Raw genomic sequence first — 20,866 nt, forward strand, 5'->3', positions numbered from 1 at the left:
CTCAGAGGCCGGCAAGTCAGGCGGGGAACGTTGGAGTCTGCAGTCACTGGAGCAAGCCAGCCTCATGTTCGCTTCCAGCTGCCTGGCTGCCGGCCGCCATCTTGGCTGACAGTTAATTTGCATAAGGATATGCTGATTAGCCAATGGGAAGGGTAGCGGTCATACGCTAATTACCATGTTTCTCTTTTATTAGTGTAGATACCAAAATATTCATAAAAAGGGACAAACTATTGGTGATATATTCAAAGGTAAGAATATTTATCAGAAAAAAGATGAGTTACTAATGTATCTTTACTAAACCTCCAAGTATTTATGAAACATAAATTAAAGCAGAAAAATACTTAGAAACTGCAAAGTGATCTATTAAAATGGGATGTAAAGCAATGGTTAGTAGGAAAGCTGTGAAGAACAGGGCAGATTAAAAAAGGTCATGAAGCAAGTTCACAGTTACAGATATGGTCAGTGTTATGCGTATAATGATGGTTTCAGTTTCATGCACACGGCAAGATTTATGAAATGCTATACTAAACACATGTACTTTACTCATCATAGCTTTTGAAAATGGTTCCAGAAAAAAAAAAAAGTGTATATGTTCGACTCTATTGGAAAAATAGGTTTGGCAAATCTATATTCAATCCACCTTCTTATTCCCTCTGGGCGAGAGCCTCGCCCAGTAACAGAAAATATAACGATAAAGAATTTTCACCCGAACCAACAGGAATACTGGCTGGGTCACAAAAGTCACATCCCTGGACTAAAGACACCAATGGTTCTTTTTTAAAAAAATATATATATATATTTTATTGATTTTTTACAGAGAGGAAGGGAGAGGGATAGAGAGTTAGAAACATCAATGAGAAACATCGATCAGCTGCCTCCTGCACACCCCCTACTGGGAATGTGCCTGCAACCAAGGTACATGCCCTTGACCGGAATCCAACCTGGGACCTTTCAGTCCCCAGGCCAATGCTCTATCTATCCACTGAGCCAAACCGGTTAGGGCGACACCAATGGTTCTGAGGTGAACATCTGAGAGGCTACAGAAATCCACAAAACCTCTTGCTTATATTCAATGACAATGACTGTGTCCACAGATGGTAAACATGCCTGGAGATCCTCAGGTCTGTGTACGCACCACTTTGGTTGACTTTCCTTAGTAACATCCCTGGATGCACGTTTAGATGAGGAACATTCCATCGAATGGGCTGCAGTCTCTGCCCAAACCCATTAGGCCGATGTTTCTGCAGTGAAAGGGTTTCCCCTCGCTGCGATGGTCCTCCAACCAGTGACCGTCACCCATGGAATTGTAGGCATTAGGGCACATGGCCCTCTGTAAAATGTGAGCAAGAGATTCCCTGCAATGTACTGGCATCCACTGAAAACAAGAAAACTATTCATGCTGCAAGGAGACATACTTGAGGTTGTCACAGCAACACACTCTTTGGAGTGATCTCTGTGTCTCAAAGCATCCATCTTCACATGAAGATTCGAGGCTACCGTGTTTCCTAGGAAAATACAGGCAGCAAGGTAAATTCGGCAAAAACTGCTAAGGTAATTTCTGTACCGTACTTTTCCCTCAAGGGCAAAGAATGTTTGAGGCCCTATAAAAGTTTTTCACTTCGGGGAACTTAGAGTCAACCGTGAAAGTCAAGGCCTCCACCATGTCCTCCATCCGCTTCACCTGCCATTTCTGCCGCCGGCCCCTGAAGATGACCAGGTCCACGGAGACCTCGGGCCTTGACCTCAGCCAAGAACCTGCAGCTCTGAACTTCCCCTCAGCTCAGGGGGACCCAGGAGACACTCCGGAGGAAGGCTGGAGACAGACACCTTGAAGAGCTGCAGGGTAGTGCCTCCAGCTGGACCATCCCTAGTGATGGCGAGATGTCCGGGTACGGTCCCAGCAACTTCACCCTGCTCGGGAAGCTGGCCTCTGGGAGGACTCTCAGTAGCATCCAGAGGGCCACGACGGGCCTTTGTGATGTCCTGCCCGGTGAAGAGATGGACCACCCCCTGTGCGAGGACTGTACTGACAGTCTCTTGGAGCAGCTGGACAGCCAGCTCAGGATCTGAGAGTCTGACAGTCAGACCTACAAACGCTGTTTGGAGACCATGGATGGATTAGGTGAGGACGCGAGGGAGACACTGCAGCAGGAGCTGAAGGTCATGGAGCTGGAGGAAGTGAGGCTGGTCCAGGAGCTGGAGGAGGCGGAGAAGAACCGAGACAGGGCAGCTGTGGCCCTGGAGGCAGCCAGAGCAGAGACGGAGACACTGGAGCAGGAGGGAAGGCAGTACCACAGGGACCTCAGTGAACTGCAGTGGCAACAACTGGAACTGCAGGATAAGCTGTGGAGCGTGTAGGACCAACTGCTGTACGTCCAGGCCCTGCTCATCTGGCTGAAAAAAAACCCAACACCTTCAAGGCCGTGTTTGAGATCTGCTGTGACGGCCCCCTTGCCATCATCAATAGCTTCAGGTTGGGTTGTGTCCCCACCGTCCCCGTGAGATGGAGGGAGATCAACACAGCCTGGGAGCAGACAGCCTTGCTGCTCATGGCCTTGTCTAACACAGTGGGTCTGCAGTTTCAGAGGTACCAGCTCATCCCCTACGGAGATCACTCCTACCTGAAGTCATTGACAGAGGACCCTGTGGAGCTGCCCTTGTTCTGCACCGGGGGGAAGAGCTCTCTCTTGGACAAAAAGTTTGACCAGGCCATGGTGGCCTTCCTGGACTGCATGGAGCAGTTCAATGAGGAGGCCAAGAAGGGTGAGCCAGCTCTCTACATGTCCTCCAGGATCCACGTGGAGCAGGGCCTGATGGAGGACCCAGGATCCGGTGAATTCTACTCCATCAGAACCCACCTGAACAGGAAGGAGCAGTGGACAAAGGCACTCAAGCTCATGCTTACAAATTTTAACTGGAGTCTGGACTGAGTCTCCTTAAGGCAGCGGTTCTCAACCTGTGGGTCGCGACCCCTTTGGAGGTCGAACGACCCTTTCACAGGGGTCACCTAAGACCATCCTGCATATCAGATATTTACATTATGATTCATAACAGTAGCAACATTACAGTTATGAAGGAGCAACGAAAATAATTTTATGGTTGGGGGTCACAACATGAGGAACTGTTTTAAAGGGCCAGAAGGTTGAGAACCACTGCCTTAAGGTATTATCGCAAATAACTGCATCTGAACATTATGCTAAGAGAAAGAACACACTATAGAAACAGACCCATAGAGAACAGGCAGACATCTCTGATGGGGTCGGGTGAGAGGGCTTGAGGGATTGAGCAAAAAAGAGAATTCATGAACACAGACCACAGTGTGGTGATTGGATGTGGGGGAGGTGGATGTGTAAGAGGACATGAGGGGAATAAATAATGATGGAAAATAACAAAATAAAATAAAGGGGGGAAAAAGTTTTTCACTTCATCATCCTTGGAGAGCCTAGATCTCCTTATAAACTAACCCACAGAATAAATAGAACGCCAAGATTAAAGAAGATTTAGAAAAAAAGCCTTCATTATTTTACAAACCAAAGAGACCTGAGACTGGCAGTTCTTGCATTGATGACTTAGGCACTCATTAAATTCATCACTGGAATCTAGGGAAAGTGTGTCCCTAAGAATGGCAGTCCCTCTGCAATATCATGTTTTGTGGGGCCAACACTAATCAGTTCTAAGTGCAATCTTGTGAGAGTGAAAAGAATTAAGAACCAAGGGCTCATTTATTCCTAATTTTCTCCAACATGAGGATCAAACTGCAACCCAGGTTCATGCACTTAATCAGGAATTGAACCCGTGACCCTTCAGTGCTTGGGCTGACATTCTAACCACCGTGCCTTTTAGGCCTAAGAGCTTTTTAAAAACAAAAAAACAAAAAAACACAAAATTGGCAAATCCTTAGTGAGACTAAAACGGAAAAACAACATTAAGTGAATTTAAAAAAGAAAGATAAGACATTACACCTGACATTGAAGCACAACGCATAAGAGATGTCGACAAATGAAATGAACTTATATGGAGAAAATTGTAAAGTGCTCACTATAAACTTGTGAAATCAATTTTAAAAATTCAGAGCCCCAATTGGGTGGCTCAGTTTGTGAGAGTGTGGATCTGATGCGCCAAGGTAGTGGGTTTGATTTTCCATCAGGGTACATGCAGGGGGCAGCCAATAATACAGAGATGGGTGGAAGAGCTGAACAATGTATCTCTTTCCCTCTAAAAGCAATACATAAATATTAAATTAAAAAATAAATTCAGAAAAGTTATAGGACAAAATATCAAAATACAAACATCAGTTCCATTTCTAAATGCTAACAATGAATTCTTGGGAAAAGAAAGAAAGGAAGAAAGGCTCCTCATCGGTGTTGCTCGGCTGCTTGAGCATCTTCCCATGAACTGACAGACCGCCAGTTCCTTGGCTGGTCAGAGCACATGCCTGGGTTGTGGGCAAGATCCCAGGTAGGGAGCGTGCAGGAGGCAGCTGATTGCTGTTACTCAGCTGGATGTTTCACTCTCTCCCTCTCCATCCCTCTTTTCTAAAAAATTAACAAAAAACACATTTAAAAAAATGATGAAAGTAGTCAAGTTTACAATAGCATTAAAAAGAATAGAATATATAGGAGTAAATTTAACCACAAAGGTGAAAGATCTGTACATTGAACACTAGAACACAGTGGTGAAAAAATGGTAGAAAAGAAAAAAAAGTGGAAAGACATCCAGTGTTCTTTTTTAAAAATATATATTTAATTGATTTTAGAGAGGAAGGGAGAGGGAGAGATAGAAACATCAATGATAAGAGAGAATCATTGGTTGGCTGCCTCCTGCACGCCCCCTACTGGGGACCAAGCCCACAACCCAGGCATGTGCCCTTGGCCGGAATTGAACCCAGGACCCTTCTGTCTGCAGGCCAACGCTCTCTCCATTGAGCCAAAAGAGCTGGGGCAACATCCGGTGTTCTTGGATTTGAAATGTAATATCTTTAAAATATCTATACTGCCCAAAGCAATCTCCAGACTAAATGCAACCCAGATGATAATTCCAATCTCTGAAACCTCAAAAGACCTCAAATAATAAAAAGTAAATTTAAACAAGAACAAACCTGGTGGCCTCACACTTCCTGCCTTCAATCTACTAGTACTAGTGGCCTGGTGCATAAATTCATGCACATTGAAAGGGAATTAATGAGAAGAAATATTTTAATATCACTATTTGCCAAGTCCTGGGTGCAGGTATCTGGCTCCCTCCTCCCTCCTGTCAGAGTCTGTGGTGTGTGCTTGGGGATGCAGAGTCAAAGCCAGTGCCCTGCAGGGCTGTCGGACTCCCCTGAGTCCCGGAGTCCGGCAGCCCCGCAGGCCGGTGCCCCAGGGGACACGGGGCTGGTGATGGGGATGAGGGTGGTGGTCTGGCTCTAAGAAAACCGCCCTGGGCCTCCCTGGGTTACCTCTGGGTTCCCCTGTGGAAAGGGCCAGAGGCGTCGGAGCTGAGTGTGGAGCCAGCAGAGGCAGTAGTGGAAGAAGCTGTCATGGTTGGCTCTTTGCCTATCAAGGCAGCAGGACTGCGGCAAACAGCAGAACATGCCTTGGTGGGAATGTCTCTATCAAGTGAGCTGGGTAGGGGCTGTTTTAGAACGTGGCTGCCTGGCTACCAGGGTTCCACATTCTGTTGGGCTCCATCGTCAGGAAGTGAGGTCACTGCTCTTGTCAGGAAATGAAATCACTGTTCTTGTGTGGAGAGAAGCTCAGGGTAGGGGACCAGCAGTGACTAGGGAGGTTTTCTGTCATGATCATACCCCAGGTCAAGGCTGGGGGGTGGACGTGGAGTGCAGGCAGCTCCACTACCCCAGGTTTATCCTGAGACTGGAGCTGAATCTTATTTCTCCCCGTGTTGGTGGAGTGAGGGTGGTGCCCTTTGCCCTGAGTCTCGCCCCTCGGCTGGTGCCCTGCAGGACTCCTCCTCCCCCCATGCCCCCATGCATCTCCTGGTCAACTTCCCTCCAGAACCCTTGGGCATCAAGCCAAGCACACTGCATCAAGCTCAGCCCCGCCCACCTGCACACACTGCCTGCTGGGCATGCAGCCATCTTGTGAAGGCTTGACGCATGAGGACCACCTAGACCAGTGATGGCGAACCTTTTGAGCTCAGCGTGTCAGCATTTTGAAAAACCCTAACTTTAACTCTGGTGCCGTGACACATATAGAAATTTTTTGATATTTGCAACCATAGTAAAACAAAGACTTATATTTTTGATATTTATTTTATATATTTAAATGCCATTTAACAAAGAAAAATCAACCAAAAAAATGAGTTCGCGTGTCATCACTGACCTAGGCTTTTATTAGCAAGATTACAAAGCCAAAGCAACCAAACAGTGTGTTATTGAAATACAACCAGAAACACAGACCAAAAAAAAAAAAAAAAAACCCAAACAAACAAACAAAAAAATCACCAGAAAACACAGAAATAAACCCAAGAGCATAGGTTCAGGTAATCTTTGACAAAACCACAAGAAATGTCAAGAAAGGACAGTTTCTTCAATGAGGGGTATTGAAAAAAATAGCTATTCACATGGAAAACAACAAAACCACTGATAAACATTTACTCAGATTGCATGAGAGAATTAAATGTCCAGGTTAAAACTTTAAAATCCGCCAAGACCGGTTTGGCTCAGTGGAGAGAGCGTTGGTCTGTGGACTGAAAGGTCCCAGGTTCGATTCCGGTCAAGGGCATGTACCTTGGTTGCAGGCACATCCCCAGTGGGAGGTGTGCAGGAGGCAGCTGGTTGATGTTTCTCTCTCATCGATGTTTCTGACTATCTCTCTCCCTTACTCTCTGTAAAAAATCAATAAAAATATATTTTAAAAAAAAACAACTTTAAAATGCTTCAAGAAAACCCAGAGAAAACGCTTTGGAGATTTGTTTTGGACATGATTTTTGGGATATGGCACCAATCACCAGGCAAAACAGGGAAAATCAACAGTCAGGGCTAAAACAAATGAAAGTGCTTTCCCCAGCACAATAAACAATTAACAAAATGAAATGCAAAGGCCAACAATAGGAGAATGGGAGACGATACTTGCAAATCACATGAACATATTGAAGATATTGTGGATTTGGTTTAGATCAACCAATTAATGCAAATATTATGATGTAGAGAGAAAGTTATGTTAACACTACAATGAAGGCTCTGAAGAAGACAATAGTGTTGCTGAAAACATTCTACATAAATTCATTAAAAACACTTTATGGGTAAGCACTGGTAAGCAGCATCTGAGCCTGCTGGAAAAATAGCCACACTACACTTCCTGAATGCAGAGTTGACTAAAATATGGAATTTGTAAACCAAACAAGAATGCAATATTTGGGAAGCACAATTAAGCAAAGCAAAAGGAGATGTGCCTTATTATAAAGTATAAAATGTATTCAAAACACTCATTAGCCAATAAATATAGTTAAAATTAGGACTAAAGCCCTGGCTGATTTGGCTCAGTGGTTGAGCATCCATCCATGAACCCAGGAGGTCACGGTTCGGTTCCGGGTCAGGGTACAGCCCCAGTCGGGGGCATGCAGGAGATACCCGATCGATGATTCTCTCTCATCATTGATGTTTGTCTCTCTCTCCCCCTCCCTTTCTCTATGAAATCCATAAAAAAAAAATTTACCACCCTAACCGGGTTGGCTCAGTGGATAGAACGTCGGCCTGTGGACTGAAGGGTCCCAGGTTCGATTCTGGTCAAGGGCATGTACCTTGGTTGCAGGCACATCCCCAGTGGGAGGTATGCAGGAGGCAGCTGATCGATGTTTCTCTCTCATCGATGTTTCTAACTCTATCCCTCTCCCTTCCTCTCTGTAAAAAATCAATAAAAGTATATTTTTTAAAAATTTACATAAAAATGGGACTAAGGATGTAAAAAACAATGTACAAATGACCAACAGGAATAAAGAATATGCTTTTATTCACTACTCAACTGGAATCCATTAGGATCCCTGCCACTCTACCAACCACAAACCCTTCCCTATGAGTTCAGAACAGCAGGTGTGACTAAAGGTATAGAAGGGAGAAGTGCAATCAAACCAACCCTGCCAGCCACAGCAAGAACCCAGAATACCAGAAAAAGCAAACAATGTATACAGTCCACAGGTGAGGACACAGCACCCCTATAGATGAGAGGACATGGGGAAATGCAAAGGCAAGTCCCAGGAACCAGCCAGAGTGAGGGTCTTACCCAGCGAGGATGTAAGTCAAAGTTCTCCAGCATCACATTCAGGTACAGCTGTCTCTGACCCTCATCAAGGAGGCTCCATTCCTCCCTGGAGAAGTACAGGGCAATGTCCTCAAAGGTCACGCCAACCTGACAGAATTGAGACAATTGAAACCAGAGCTGTCTCTCTGAGAACTAGCAATCCTACTCCTTACACATCTTCCCCATCCTCAACCTCCTCCAGGGCACCCCAGTTTAGTGTGGACAGCAGGTCCTAATGCCAGTGCTGGCTGCTCTCATCACAGTCCCATTAGTCACTGTGACTGCCCTCAGCACAACAGATGGGTCGGGAAGGGGGACAGCAGAGAAACACCATCTAAGCTCTGGGCAGTGCCTGCAGGGCCCCAGCCTTCTTGCCAAGCAACACCACTGCAGTCTCCCAGATCATGTTTCCAGGACAAAGACAAACCTGGGCTTATCCTTGAGCCATTAGTCCCCAAACCAGTCCTAGCTGGTTTGGCTCAGTGGATAGAGTGTTGGCGTGTGGACTGAAGCATTCCTGGTTCGATTTAGATCAAGAGCACATACCCAGGTTTTGGACTCAATCCCCAGTACTGGCCATGCAGGAGAAAGCCCATGGGTGATGCTCTCTCATCATTGACGTTTCTCTCTCTCTCTCCCCCTCTGCCTTCCTCTCTGAAATCAATAAAAACATATTTTTTAAAAAAGTCCCCACACCAGGTCTCCGGGACCATCAGCTCACACTTCCTCCAGATGTGCACACCACTGTGTAATGTCTACCTCCTTCCCATCTCCAGACCCCAGCTTCCCACCTCAGCTCTGCCACCTCCCTGCTCCACACTATGGACCTCACTGGACTCACCCATGAACTTGGCACATGGCATTCAGAGAGAGCTTGGGAGGTCTCAGAAGGATCTAGCCCAGTTTCCTGATGGGAAAGCTGGGCTTGAGGCTCTGAAATCCTCCCTGCCCATCGCTGATTTTTGCTTTAATACTCACCACCCACATCCTCAGGGGAACATTAGATGCAAGTCACCCTTGTCCACTCTGCCCTGCACTTGCTGTGTCCTCAGAAGCCACAACACTCCTCTCTCCCCTCCACCTTCCTCAGGGTCCTTGATGGGGACCTGAGCTGCAGGACGGGACAGGAGCCCCACACCCAGGCTGTGGGATTCAGTGTAATGAGGTGGTGAGGGCAGGTGTGGCGGGGAGATGCGAACTCACCTCAGCTGAGCAAATGAACAAGGCCATTGCCATTAAGCGCTGTGCCAGGAGCCAGGCAGGAGAAGTGGATAAGAAGCAGGGGCAGAGGAAGGGGGGAATAAGGGGTCCCTCTTCTGACACTAACATGGGTAACCTGGCTGGCCTCAAGGAGCTTCACTCCCACGTGCATGCTGAGTGGACAAGTAGTCTATGCCTTCTCTATCTCCAAGTGCACCCGCCCACCTGGAGCCTCCTATCAAGTACTGGTGTAGATTCTGGGTAAGGACCAATATCTGCCTAGAGTGCACTGGAAGTCCCGCCCCTATGCGCTGTGACGCAAAGGTGCTCCTGCACCTTTTCTGACCCTTCATTGGCTAAGTTGGTGGTATTCCTCACAAGGCCTTCTGGGTAATGTGCGGTCCAAATTCCTAGTTGGTGACCAAGGGTTTTTCCACTTCACTGCAGGGGAAAACATCAGCATCTGCTGGTAGAGACACTGGGAAATAACCATCCTCATGAAAGACACATCTTGAAAATGGCTAAAAAATTTTGTCGTTTTTTCCTGGTAAAGGGACTGGAGTCTATGAAAACACAATATCTATGAGCCCAATACAGTGACTTGTTAGAGGTATTCCTGCATTACAGAGTCTGAGAAGTTTTTTTTTTTTAAATCCTCACTCAAGGATATTTTTCTATTGATTTTTAGAGAGAGTGGAAGACAGAGGGAGAGAGAAACATCAATTTGAGAGAGACACATTGATTAGTTGCCACCCAACCAGGGCCAGACAGGGGCCTGAAACCCAGGTAAGTTCCCTTGAAAGGAATCCCACCAGGACCCTTCAGTCCATAGGCAGATACTCTGTCCACTGAGCTAAACCAACCAGGGTGAGTCTGGAAAGTTTTATCACACAAATGACCTACTTACATCATCATATATGTATGTGAGAAATGTAACACAAGAATGTAGGACAACCCTATCCAGTTTAGGTCACTGGTTAGAATGCAGACCTGTAGAATGAAGGATCATGAGTTCCATTTCAGCCAGTGCTTGTACCTAGGTTGTAGGCTCTGTCCTGATGTGGTCTGAATGTTGTAGGCTACCAATCGATGTGTCTCTCTCATATCTATGTTTTTCTCTCTCTCTGACTCTCCCATTTTCTAAAAAAGTAAAACAATGGAGGACATACTTTTGAAATAAAAAAGAACTAAGATGCATAATACAATCTTTAAATGGAATTCTATTGTTTAATTTTTATGTAAACAATAAAGACAACATTTTGAAAAAGTGAGACAATTGAATTCTGACAAAGTTATTGGTTTTCGTTAATGTGAAAATGTCACTGTAATTATCATAGTGAAAGATAATTTGTCACTTACAGACATACTAATGATGTCAGCTGAGCCCTAGCAGGTTTGGCTCATTGGACAGAGCATTGGCCTGTGGACTGAAGGGTCCTGGGTTTCATTTTGGCCAAGGGCACAAGCCCGGGTTGCAGGCTCGATCCCCACTAGGGGGCATTCAGCAGCTGATCAATGATTCTCTCTCATCATTGATGCTTCTATCTCTCCCTCTCCCTTCCTGTCTGAAATCAATAAAAATATATTTTAAAAAAAATTGAGAAGAGTGAACTTTCAAGAAGTTACTGAGAGTGAGAAGGCAAAAGACTCAAGATGAGGGAAATTGTGGGACATCACTCACCTAGAGAAAATTGACTAGTGGGGGATGGTCAGCAATGGAGGAGGCATACTAGAGTCCCGGTGCGTGTAACTCGTGCACAGGTAGGGTCCCTAGGCCTGGCCAGTGATCTGAGGCAATCAGGTTCTCTGCCTCCTCCTGCTCTCACTCCCTCAGCACCCCTCCATGGTCGCCCCTCCATGTTCTGTGCCATCCCCTGCTCACCAGCACACGTCATAGTGAGTGATAGAACCCCTGGTGTCCCTGTCGAACTCATGAGCGGACACTTTGCATATTGGCCTATTACACATATAAAGAATTATACAGAAATGTTTGTATCAGCTTTATTATAAATAACCAGATATTCATAAAAAATGGATAAATTGCCCTAACCGGATTGGCTCAGTGGATAGAGCGTCGGCCTGCGGACTGAAGGGTCCCGGGTTCGATTCTGGAAAAGGGCATGTACCTTGGTTGCGGGCACATCCCCAGTAGGGGGTGTGCAGGAGGCGACTCATTGATGTTTCTGACTCTCTATGCCTCTCCCTTCCTCTCTGTAAAAAATCAATAGAGTATATTTTTTTAAAAATGGATAAACTGTTGGTGATGTATTCATAGACTAGGGGACCAGTGCATGAATTTGTGCACCTTCAAAGGAACTGTGAGCTGCGAGGCTGCGATTGGCACAGGGGTGGGTATCAGCCCATCCTCCACGCCCCCGCCTGGCCCCTCCCACCACAGCCCCGGTTCCGTCTGCCAGCAGCCCCACTCCCACTGCTGCTGCTCCCACACGCTGACGATGCCAGACCTACCCTCACCCGCTGATGGCGCAGAGCAATTGGGGCCAGCGCCAGCAGTGGGTACGAGCGGCAGCTGCTGCCCCGATTACCCCTCAGGAGCAGGGGGAGGGGGAGAAACCCTCCGGGATGATCAGGGCCAACAGCGGCTGCTCGCACCTACTGATGGCACCAAGGGATCGAGACCGGCGCGGGGCACCGGCAGCAGGTACAAGCGGCGGCTGCAGTGCTGGCAGTAGATGCGAGTGAGGCCAGCACCAGCAACAGGTGAGAGTGGGGCTGGCACCAGCAGTAGGTGCAAGAACCAGGGAGGACCACAGCACATGGGAGCTAAGAATTTTCAGTAACCACCAGAGGCTCGCCCTGATGACAGTGACCAGCGTCCAGCCTTGATCTGACATCCCCGCTCACTTGTTCCACCATACTGCCGCGGCCAACACCCACCATGTTCCACATACGACCCCTGATGGTCAGCGCACGTAATAGCAACTGGTTGTTCAGTTGTTCTGGTTGTTCCACAGTTTGGTCTATTTGCATTTTAGCCTTTTATTATATAGGATAAGAATATTTCTCAGAAATCTCTAGTGTCCATGAAATACAAATTAAAGCAGAAAAATACTTAGAAAAAGAAATTACCTATTAAAATGGAAAGTAAAGCAATAGTTACTTGGAAACTGTGAAGAACAGGTACAGATTAAAAAAGGCCATGAAGCAAGTTCACAGTGACAGATATGGTATTATGTATATAATACATAATTATGTACATAATACATCAGTATTATGAATATAATGATGGTTTCAGTTTCATGCAAATGTCAAGATTTATGAAACACTATACTTAACACATGTAGTTTACTCATAATAGCTATTTAAAAATGGTTCAAGATTTTAAAAATTTGTATGTTCATTATTGTGAAAAACGAGTTTGGCAACACTATATTCAATCCACATTCTTATGCCTTCTGGGCGAGAGTCTCCCTCAGTGACAGAAAATATAACAAAAAATGAAGAACTTTCACTGAAACCCACAAGAATGTTGACTGGGTCAAAAAGCCACATCCCTGAATTATGAACACCTTTGTCTTTGTCTTTCTTTTCCTGCAAGAACATCAATGGCTCTGATATGAACATCAGGGCAGCTACAGAAGACCACAAAACCTCCTGATTATATCCAATGACAATGATTATGTCCACAGAAAATAAACATGCTGGAAGGTCCACAGATCTGTGTACACACTGATCCTGTAGCTTTTTTCACACAGAAAAATCCTAGATGCATGTTTAGATGAGGAGTATTCCATCTAATGAGCTGCAGTCCCCTCCAACACCAATTATGCCAGTAGTTCTGCAGTGGAATGGTTTCCCCTAACTGTGATGGTCCTCAAACCAGTGACCATCATCCATGGAATTGTAGGCATTGGGGCACATGGCCCTCTGCAAGACCCAGGCAACAGATTCCCTTCAAAAGTATTGGCATCCCTTGGAAACAAGAAAAAAATTCACACTGCTCCCACACATACTTGAGGTTGTAACAGCTCCACACTCATTGCAGTGACCTCTGTGTCTCAAAGCATCCATCTTCACATGAGGACTACAGAGTCCACAGTGTTTCCCAGGAAAATACAGGTAGCAGTGTAAATTGGACAACAACTGCTAAGCTAATTTCTACACCAGTCAGTTCCCTCAAAGGCAAAGAATATTTGAGACCCTATAAATGATTTGCACCTCATCATGCTTGGAGAGCCCAGATCTCCTTAAAAACTGCTCCACACAGTAAATAGAACACCCAACATTAAAGACGTAGAAAAAAGCCTTCATTATTTTATAAACCAAAGAGATATGACACTGGCATTTCTTGCTTTGATGACTTACACATTCAAAGATTCATCACTGGGATTCTAGGGAAAGCATGTCACTAAAACTGGCAGTCTTTCTGCAGTATTTTATTTCTGGGTCAACACTAAATCAGAGCTACATGCCAACTCGTGAGAGTGAAAAGAATGAAGACCTCCTAAGGGCTCAGGTATTCCTAATTTTCTCCAACATATCAGACAACAGAGTTAGCTTCCCAGAGCACATGAGTATGGTGATTGATGCCAACTGTGGGAAACGTATGGGTGGTACAGAAGAAATACCTTCAGCAACAGATGCAGTGACAGATCTGTCAAGACATCTTGGTATCTAAAATGAAATAGTCCTAGTTGGTTTCACACATTGGATCGAACTACGGCCTTCAGACAGAAGGGTCCAGGGTTCAATTACAATCAAGGGCAAATGCCCAGATTGTGGGCATGATACCATGTAGGGCAGGGGTAGGCAACCCCTGGCACGCGTGGCAAAGATGGCATGCCGGTTACTTTTGCTGGCACACGAAACCCTCTCTTAAAATCTTCCATTTACAATTTTTTTCTTAATATCGACTTTTTTATTTCATCGTCATATACTGTGTTTTTGTCGCTCGAATGAATTTTATTATTTCTTCAAGATTCTTCACATATGTACACCTGAAGATATATCAAGTAGGTGTAACATGTTCTCAAAAAATTAGGGTTGGAACGCAGAAGAATTTTGAGTCAGAGATTTTGCTGGTTTTGGCACGCACTCACAAAAAGGTTGCCCACCGCTGATGTAGGGTAAGTTTAAGAGGCAGCCATTCAATGATTTCCTCTCATCATTGATGTTTCTATCTTAGCCTCTCCCTTCCTCACTGAAATCAATAAAAATATTTTTAAAAAGAAAGTGCAAAATAGATACATACACTTCCAGAATAATAATAAAAAAAAACACACACACACAAAAAAAACAATAACACTTAAGGGAACTTTCAATAATGTTTGTGTTTAAATGTATGTGATTCAATTCAGATTAATGAGATTTCACAAAGTTTGCCATATTGTTAAGACCTAACAAAAAAACTACATTTTCTACACATATAAGAAATTTTTCACATGAATTCATATGGGCAAAGCAAAGATAGAAGATTGGCTGAAAGATTCCTCACATTAATTGCACACATAAGGCCTTTATCCAGAGTGAACTTTCTGATGATTATGGAGGCCGCCCCTACTGGAAAAAGATTTACCACATTCCCTGCATTTATAAGGCTTTTCTCCAGTGTGAACTCTCTGATGTTCACGGAGGCCATTTCTACGTGTAAAAGATTTACTACATTCACTGCATTCATAAGGCCTTTCTCCAGTATGAACTCTCTGATGATCATGAAGACTATCTGACCTGGTGAAAGACTTCCCACATTCACTGCATTTATAAGGCCTTTCTCCAGTGTGAATTCTCTGATTACAATTAGGGTGAGTGCTAGTAATAAAAGATTTCCCACATTCACTACACCGAGAAGACCTTTCTCCAGTGTGAACTCTCTGATGACAACGAAGTTGAGTGCTAGTGATAAAAGATTTCCCACATTCCCTACAATGATAAGGCCTTTCTCCAGTGTGAGAACGTTGATGATTACGGAGTGTACTGCTACTGGTAAAAGATTTCCCACATTCACTGCACTGATAAGGCCTTTCCCCAGTGTGAACTCTCTGATGACAACGAAGGTCAGTGCTTGTGATAAAAGATTTCCCACATTCACTGCAATGATAAGGCCTTTCTCCAGTGTGTACTCTCTGATGACGACAAAGTTTAGTGCTACTAGTAAAAGCTTTCTCACATTCACTGCATTTATAAGGCTTTTCTCCAGTGTGAACCCTCTGATGACAATGAAGGTTGCTGTTATCGGTAAAAGATTTCCCACATTCATTGCATTGATAAGGTCTTTCTCCAGTATGAAATCTCTGATGACGACAAAAATCAGTGCTATTGGTAAAAGCTTTTCCACATTCACTGCATTTATAAGGCTTTTCTCCAGTGTGAACTCTCTGATGACAACGAAGGTTACTGCTAGTGGTAAAAGATTTCCCACATTCACTGCACTGATAACGGCTTTCTCCAGTATGAATTCTCTGATGACAACAAAAGGCCGTGCTAGTGGTAAAAGATTTCCCGCACTCACTGCACTCATAAGGCCTTTCTCCAGTGTGAAGTCTCTGATGACGACAAAGGTTTTGCATCCTCGTAAAAGCTTTCCCACATTCACTGCATTTATAAGGCTTTTCTCCTGTGTGAACTCTCTGATGACAATGAAGGTTACTGCTAGTGGTAAAAGATTTTCCACATTCACTGCACTCATAAGGCCTTTCTCCAGTGTGAAGTCTCTGATGATGACAAAGGCTTTGCATTGTGGTAAAAGCTTTCCCACACGCACTGCATTGATAAGGCTTTTCACCATTGTGAACCCTCTGATGACAACGAAGGTTACTGCTAGTGGTAAAAGATTTCCCACATTCAGTGCATTTATAAGGCTTTTCTCCAGTGTGAACTGTTTGATGATAATGAAGTTGATTGCTACTAATAAAAGATTTCCCAAATTTACTGCACTCATAAGACCTTTCTCCCATATGAAGTCTCTGATAATGAAAGCTAGAACACTTGGTAAAATATTTTCCATACTCACAGCAAACAAAACACCCACTTCCAGCATGGACACCCTTGTCTTGAATAAACGTGTCGTTGTAGCCAATGTCTTCTTCGCATTCTTTTCTGATGTAATAATCTTTTCTCCTTTGAAATGTCACCCCACACTTCAAAATATCATTTGGCCTTTCCCTGGTCTGAGTAGTCTCTTGGTGGACATGCCCTGACCCAGTAAGAATGTCCTGCCCAAGCTTCCCCCAGGTAAAATGATTCTGGGACACGTTCAAATTGCAGCCATTTGTAAGTGAGGTCCTGTCCACATCGCTAATGAAAGTCGTCTCTCTCACATGCTGCTGGTGAAATTCTTCTTTGAAAAAGAGCTTTTTTGCACCTGCCCCATTCCCCAACAGTGTCTGTCCATGTTGTGTTCCCTGCAGCTCAGTCAATTTGAAAATGTTTCCCAGAACTAGTCTACAACTCTCACTGTGGCTCTTCTGGGAAGACAAAGGTAACTTGGGATTCCTTGTCTGTGACAATCTTACAGAAACATTCTGTTCAGTTGGTGCCTCCACATTCTCTGCTCCACAGCAGCAACCTGAACAAAAGGAAAGGCTGGTGAGGTACATATTGACCTTATGAAAACAGAATATCTTCACCACAAATGTGTTTTATACAGTAGTAGAGGCCCAGTGCACGAATTCGTGCACCAGAGGGGACCCCCCAGTCTGGCCTGCAGGATCGGGTCAAACTGGCTCTCCGATATCCCTTGAGGGGTCCTGCATTGGGAGAGGGCGCAGGCCAGGCAAAGGGACCACACCGGTGCATTTTCGGAGCCAGGGAGAGACGTAGGAGGTTGGCCAGCCAGGGAGGAACTGTGAAAGGGCTCCAGGGCGTGTCCAGCCCGACTCACTCAGTCCCGATCGGCCAGAAACCAGCAGCAAGCTAACTTAATGGTCAGAGGATCTGCCTCCTGGTGGTCAGTGTACGTCATAGCAACTGGTCGACTGGTCGACTTTCTGCCCCAGGCGGTCAGTGCACATCATAGCGAGGGGTTGAGCGGCCTTAGCATATCATTAGCATATCTGAATGGTTGAAGGGCCGACCAGTCAACCAAACACTTAGTCAGGCATTGACCAATGTTGGAGTGCAGTAAAAAGAGACCTGTGAAAGGTAGAGTTGCAAAGTCTAGAGAAGTTAAGGTTTTCTTTTTTGTTTTTTAATATATTTTATTGATTTTTTTACAGAGAGGAAGGGAAAGGGATAGAGAGTTAGAAACATCGATGAGAGAGAAACATCAAACATCGATAAGCTAGCCCTAGCTGGTTTGGCTCAGTGGATAGAGTGTCACCCTGCGGACTGAAGGGTCCCAGGTTCGATTCCAGTCAAGGGCACATGCCTGGGTTGCTGGCTCGGTCCAACGTGCAGGAGGCAGCCAATCAATGATTCCCTCTCATCATTGATGTTTCTATCTCTCCCTCCTTCTCCCTTCGTTTCTGAAATCAATAAAAATATATTAAAAAACAACAACAAAAAACAGGAATCTGTGGCGGCTGCAGCCATGGGAGCGCACCTGGTCAGGCGCTACCTGGGCGATTCCTCAGGGGGAGCCAGACCCCCTGCGGATGCCCACCTTTCCGCCCATCTACGGCTTCCCCGGGCGCAAGGAGCGCGAGATGGTGGCCACGCAGCAGCAGATGAATGATGCACAGCTGGGGCTCCAGCAGCGAGACTACTGCGCTCACTACCTTATCCGGCTGCTCAAATGCAAGCGCGACAGCTTCCCCAACTTCCTGGCCTGCAAACACAAGCAGCACGACTGGGTCTACTGCGAGCACCTCGACTACGTGATGCGAATGAAGGAGTTTGAGTGCGAGCGGCGGCTGCTCCAGCGGAAGAAGCGGCAGGAGCAGAGGGAGGCAGATCTGGACAGAAGCCAGGGGTCCAGCCAGGTGGCCGTGTAGTGGAGCCCACCCACCACCCTTGGACAAGGAGAGAAATAAAAGCCTCAAGGCCCTCAAAAAAAAAAAAATCGATCAGCTGCCTCCTGCAAAACCCCCTACTGAGTATGTGCCCACAACCAAGGTACATGCCCTTGACTGGAATCGAACCTGGGACCCTTCAGTCCGCAGGCTGACGCTCTATCCACTGAGCCAAACCGGTTAGGGCAAAGTTAAGGTTTTCAGTGGGCTGGGCAAAGTTAAGGTTTTCAGTGGGCTAGGAATCTGAGTAGAAATGATCACTGTTAGAACTGAGTAGTTTGCAAAGTACCAACAATAAGCAAGGAGAAGTAGAACGGGGTGAGGAATGGGCAGTGATAATAAAACACTATTGAACAAAATGAGTTCATATTTATGACATTAACAGAATCAAAACCTCCCCAACAGCCCTTCACCAAGGCAAGACCACGTGTGGGTCCATGGTGTCATTCACTAAGTCATCTATCTTCTGTGATGCACAAATGATTCTTCCCATCTAAAACACAGGTGAGTCAGCACGGGAATTCAGATGATATAAATCCAAAAGGAAAAACCAAAGAGATATAAGGCCAGCGCTTTGGTAGAACAACAAAGCACAGAAGACATACAGGAAAAAGATATATGTGAGTGCCATTACCAAGATGGCAGAATAGGAAATACAAGAATACTTTCCACTCCCAGAACAAGTACACAGCCAGACATGAATAAAAACCACTATAAGGGGAATTGAACCCTGGCTGGCTCAGTGTTTGGAGTGACGGCCTGCACAGCAAAGGATTGAGGGTTCGATTCCTCGTCGAAGTCATAAATCTGGGTTGTGATAAGCTGCCAGCCCCCGGCAGGGCATATACACAAGGCAACCAGTCAATGTGTCTCTTTCCCATCAATGTTTCTCTCTCTGTCTTCCTCTCTATCTCCCTTACTACCTTCTAATTCCTCTGAAAAGTAATAGAGAATAATATACAGAAGTGAAGATTTTTTTCAAAAGAGTGAATTTAAGATAGAAAAGGAAATCAGTGGAGCAAAAAAAGGCCAATGGAACAATGGGTAATCAAACATACTTACAGATGGCTAGGGTCAAACCCAAGAGTCAGAATTTTCTCTATCAACCATTGCACTTGCACAAACGTTGACTTTGTGGCCTGCTCTGTGAAAAACATTGCAAATTTGTATTCTTTGGAATCACAGGAACCCCTGCAACATCTATGAATTCCCCACAGTCTACACAATCAGAGGACCCCATAAAGTTTGTCAGCATGAATTCCAAAAGAAATCCCTTTGGCAACAACTAGACCTAGCAATGCAATAAAAATCAATATGTCCCCAACAGGATTTGTAACCAAAGACACTAAAACCATCAGTTGTCACTGAAGAAAAAAAAAAAAACGCTGCCAAATCCACCGTGGACCTATACATTCCTTGTTATTCTGACCTCAGCTCAAGGGGCTTCAAGGAAACTAGGCTACTGGGACTTTCTCAAACCTGAAGCAACACGCCACCCAGTCAACAACCGTTGATTCCATACACCAACGAATGTATTTCTTGAGCTAGAATTGGTCCTAAAGTTGAAAGGAGTAACTGCTTCATTGAACGTGAAGACATCAACACAGCACTAAAAACAAGGACAACATCAAGACAACAATTGCTCTGAACCTGTGAGCAATAAAGATGACTCTTAACTAACTGGCTCATTAAGGCATCTTGTCTAGCTCGCTGGTTTGCGATACAACAGAAAATGCCCCTTCAATAATAGGAAGATATCCCATCCAAAAGCAATAAGAATAACTGAAGGGGAGAACCAAGATGGCGGCATAGGTAAACACCAGAAAATGCTGCCTCGCACAACCACTTCAAAAATACAACTAAAAGACGGAACAGACATCACCCAGAACCACAGGAAAGCTGGCTGAGGGGAAATTCTTCAACTAGAAGGAAAGAGAACAGCATACCGAGACTCAGAGGAGGCGCAGTGCGGAAAATAGAAAGGTGCGGAGGTGCGCGCGGAGCGGGCTGGTAGCTGAGGGCGCGGTTGTCGTTTTCAATCGGGAGGGAGGCTCAGGCCCTGAGCTCCAGTTCTGGGCGAGTCTCTAGGGACCCAGACTCAAACGGGAGAAGCAGGACTATCTGGCATTGGTTGGAACACGAGGGCAGCTTTCTATCTGAGGTTTGCAGTGGTTGCTGGGACTCTGAGAGGCAGAGCCTCTGGGGACAGGACTGAGAGCAGCCATAACTGCTCTCTCCGCCCACCCTGTTGATCCCGTGCGACCCGCCCTGCCCAAGCCCTGCACAGAGCCATTTGCCGGATAGACTCAGGCAAAGGCTAGATTAGCACCTCCCTAGAGGACAGAAGTTCTCTCACGGCAGACACAGCTGATTCTCACAGTCACTTGGCCTGGAGGTCAAATCCCCTCTAGTATTACCTACAACAATCAAGGCTTAACTACAACAAGACTGCGCACAAAGACCACTAGGGGGTGCAACAAGAAAGCATAAAAAATGCGGAGACAAAGAAACAGGACA

At 45.5% G+C, this 20,866-nt stretch overlaps 1 protein-coding gene and 1 pseudogene across 12 annotated transcripts in view; one reads left to right on the plus strand and one right to left on the minus strand.

Annotated features, from left to right (window-relative positions):
* The window catches only part of LOC102262868 (zinc finger protein 883), a 61,470-nt gene that overhangs the window by 31,379 nt on the left and 9,225 nt on the right, over positions 1 to 20,866 (minus strand). The window contains exons 2-3 of one of the 11 annotated variants that reach the window (XM_014536822.1): positions 8,223 to 8,348; positions 1,115 to 2,394 (exon numbers count right to left, since the gene is read on the minus strand). The exons of 7 other annotated variants lie outside the window; for them this stretch is intronic. In XM_014536822.1, coding sequence (XP_014392308.1) covers positions 2,119 to 2,394; positions 8,223 to 8,348 — 402 coding nt within the window. In that variant the 3' untranslated portion in view covers positions 1,115 to 2,118. Of the gene's footprint in view, positions 1 to 1,114; positions 2,859 to 8,222; positions 8,349 to 14,449; positions 16,015 to 16,182; positions 16,966 to 20,866 lie in introns of those variants that run through there. 3 more of the 11 variants (XM_014536823.1, XM_014536814.1, XM_014536812.1) reach the window with 3 other exon arrangements.
* On the plus strand, positions 17,910 to 18,399 carry LOC102262239 (annotated as a pseudogene). Its single transcript, XR_001361375.1, has one exon. The product of XR_001361375.1 is annotated as an NADH dehydrogenase [ubiquinone] 1 beta subcomplex subunit 7 pseudogene (transcript).

This window comes from Myotis brandtii, unplaced genomic scaffold (assembly GCF_000412655.1).
Source record: "Myotis brandtii unplaced genomic scaffold, ASM41265v1 scaffold1656, whole genome shotgun sequence".
Lineage (NCBI taxonomy): Eukaryota > Metazoa > Chordata > Mammalia > Chiroptera > Vespertilionidae > Myotis > Myotis brandtii.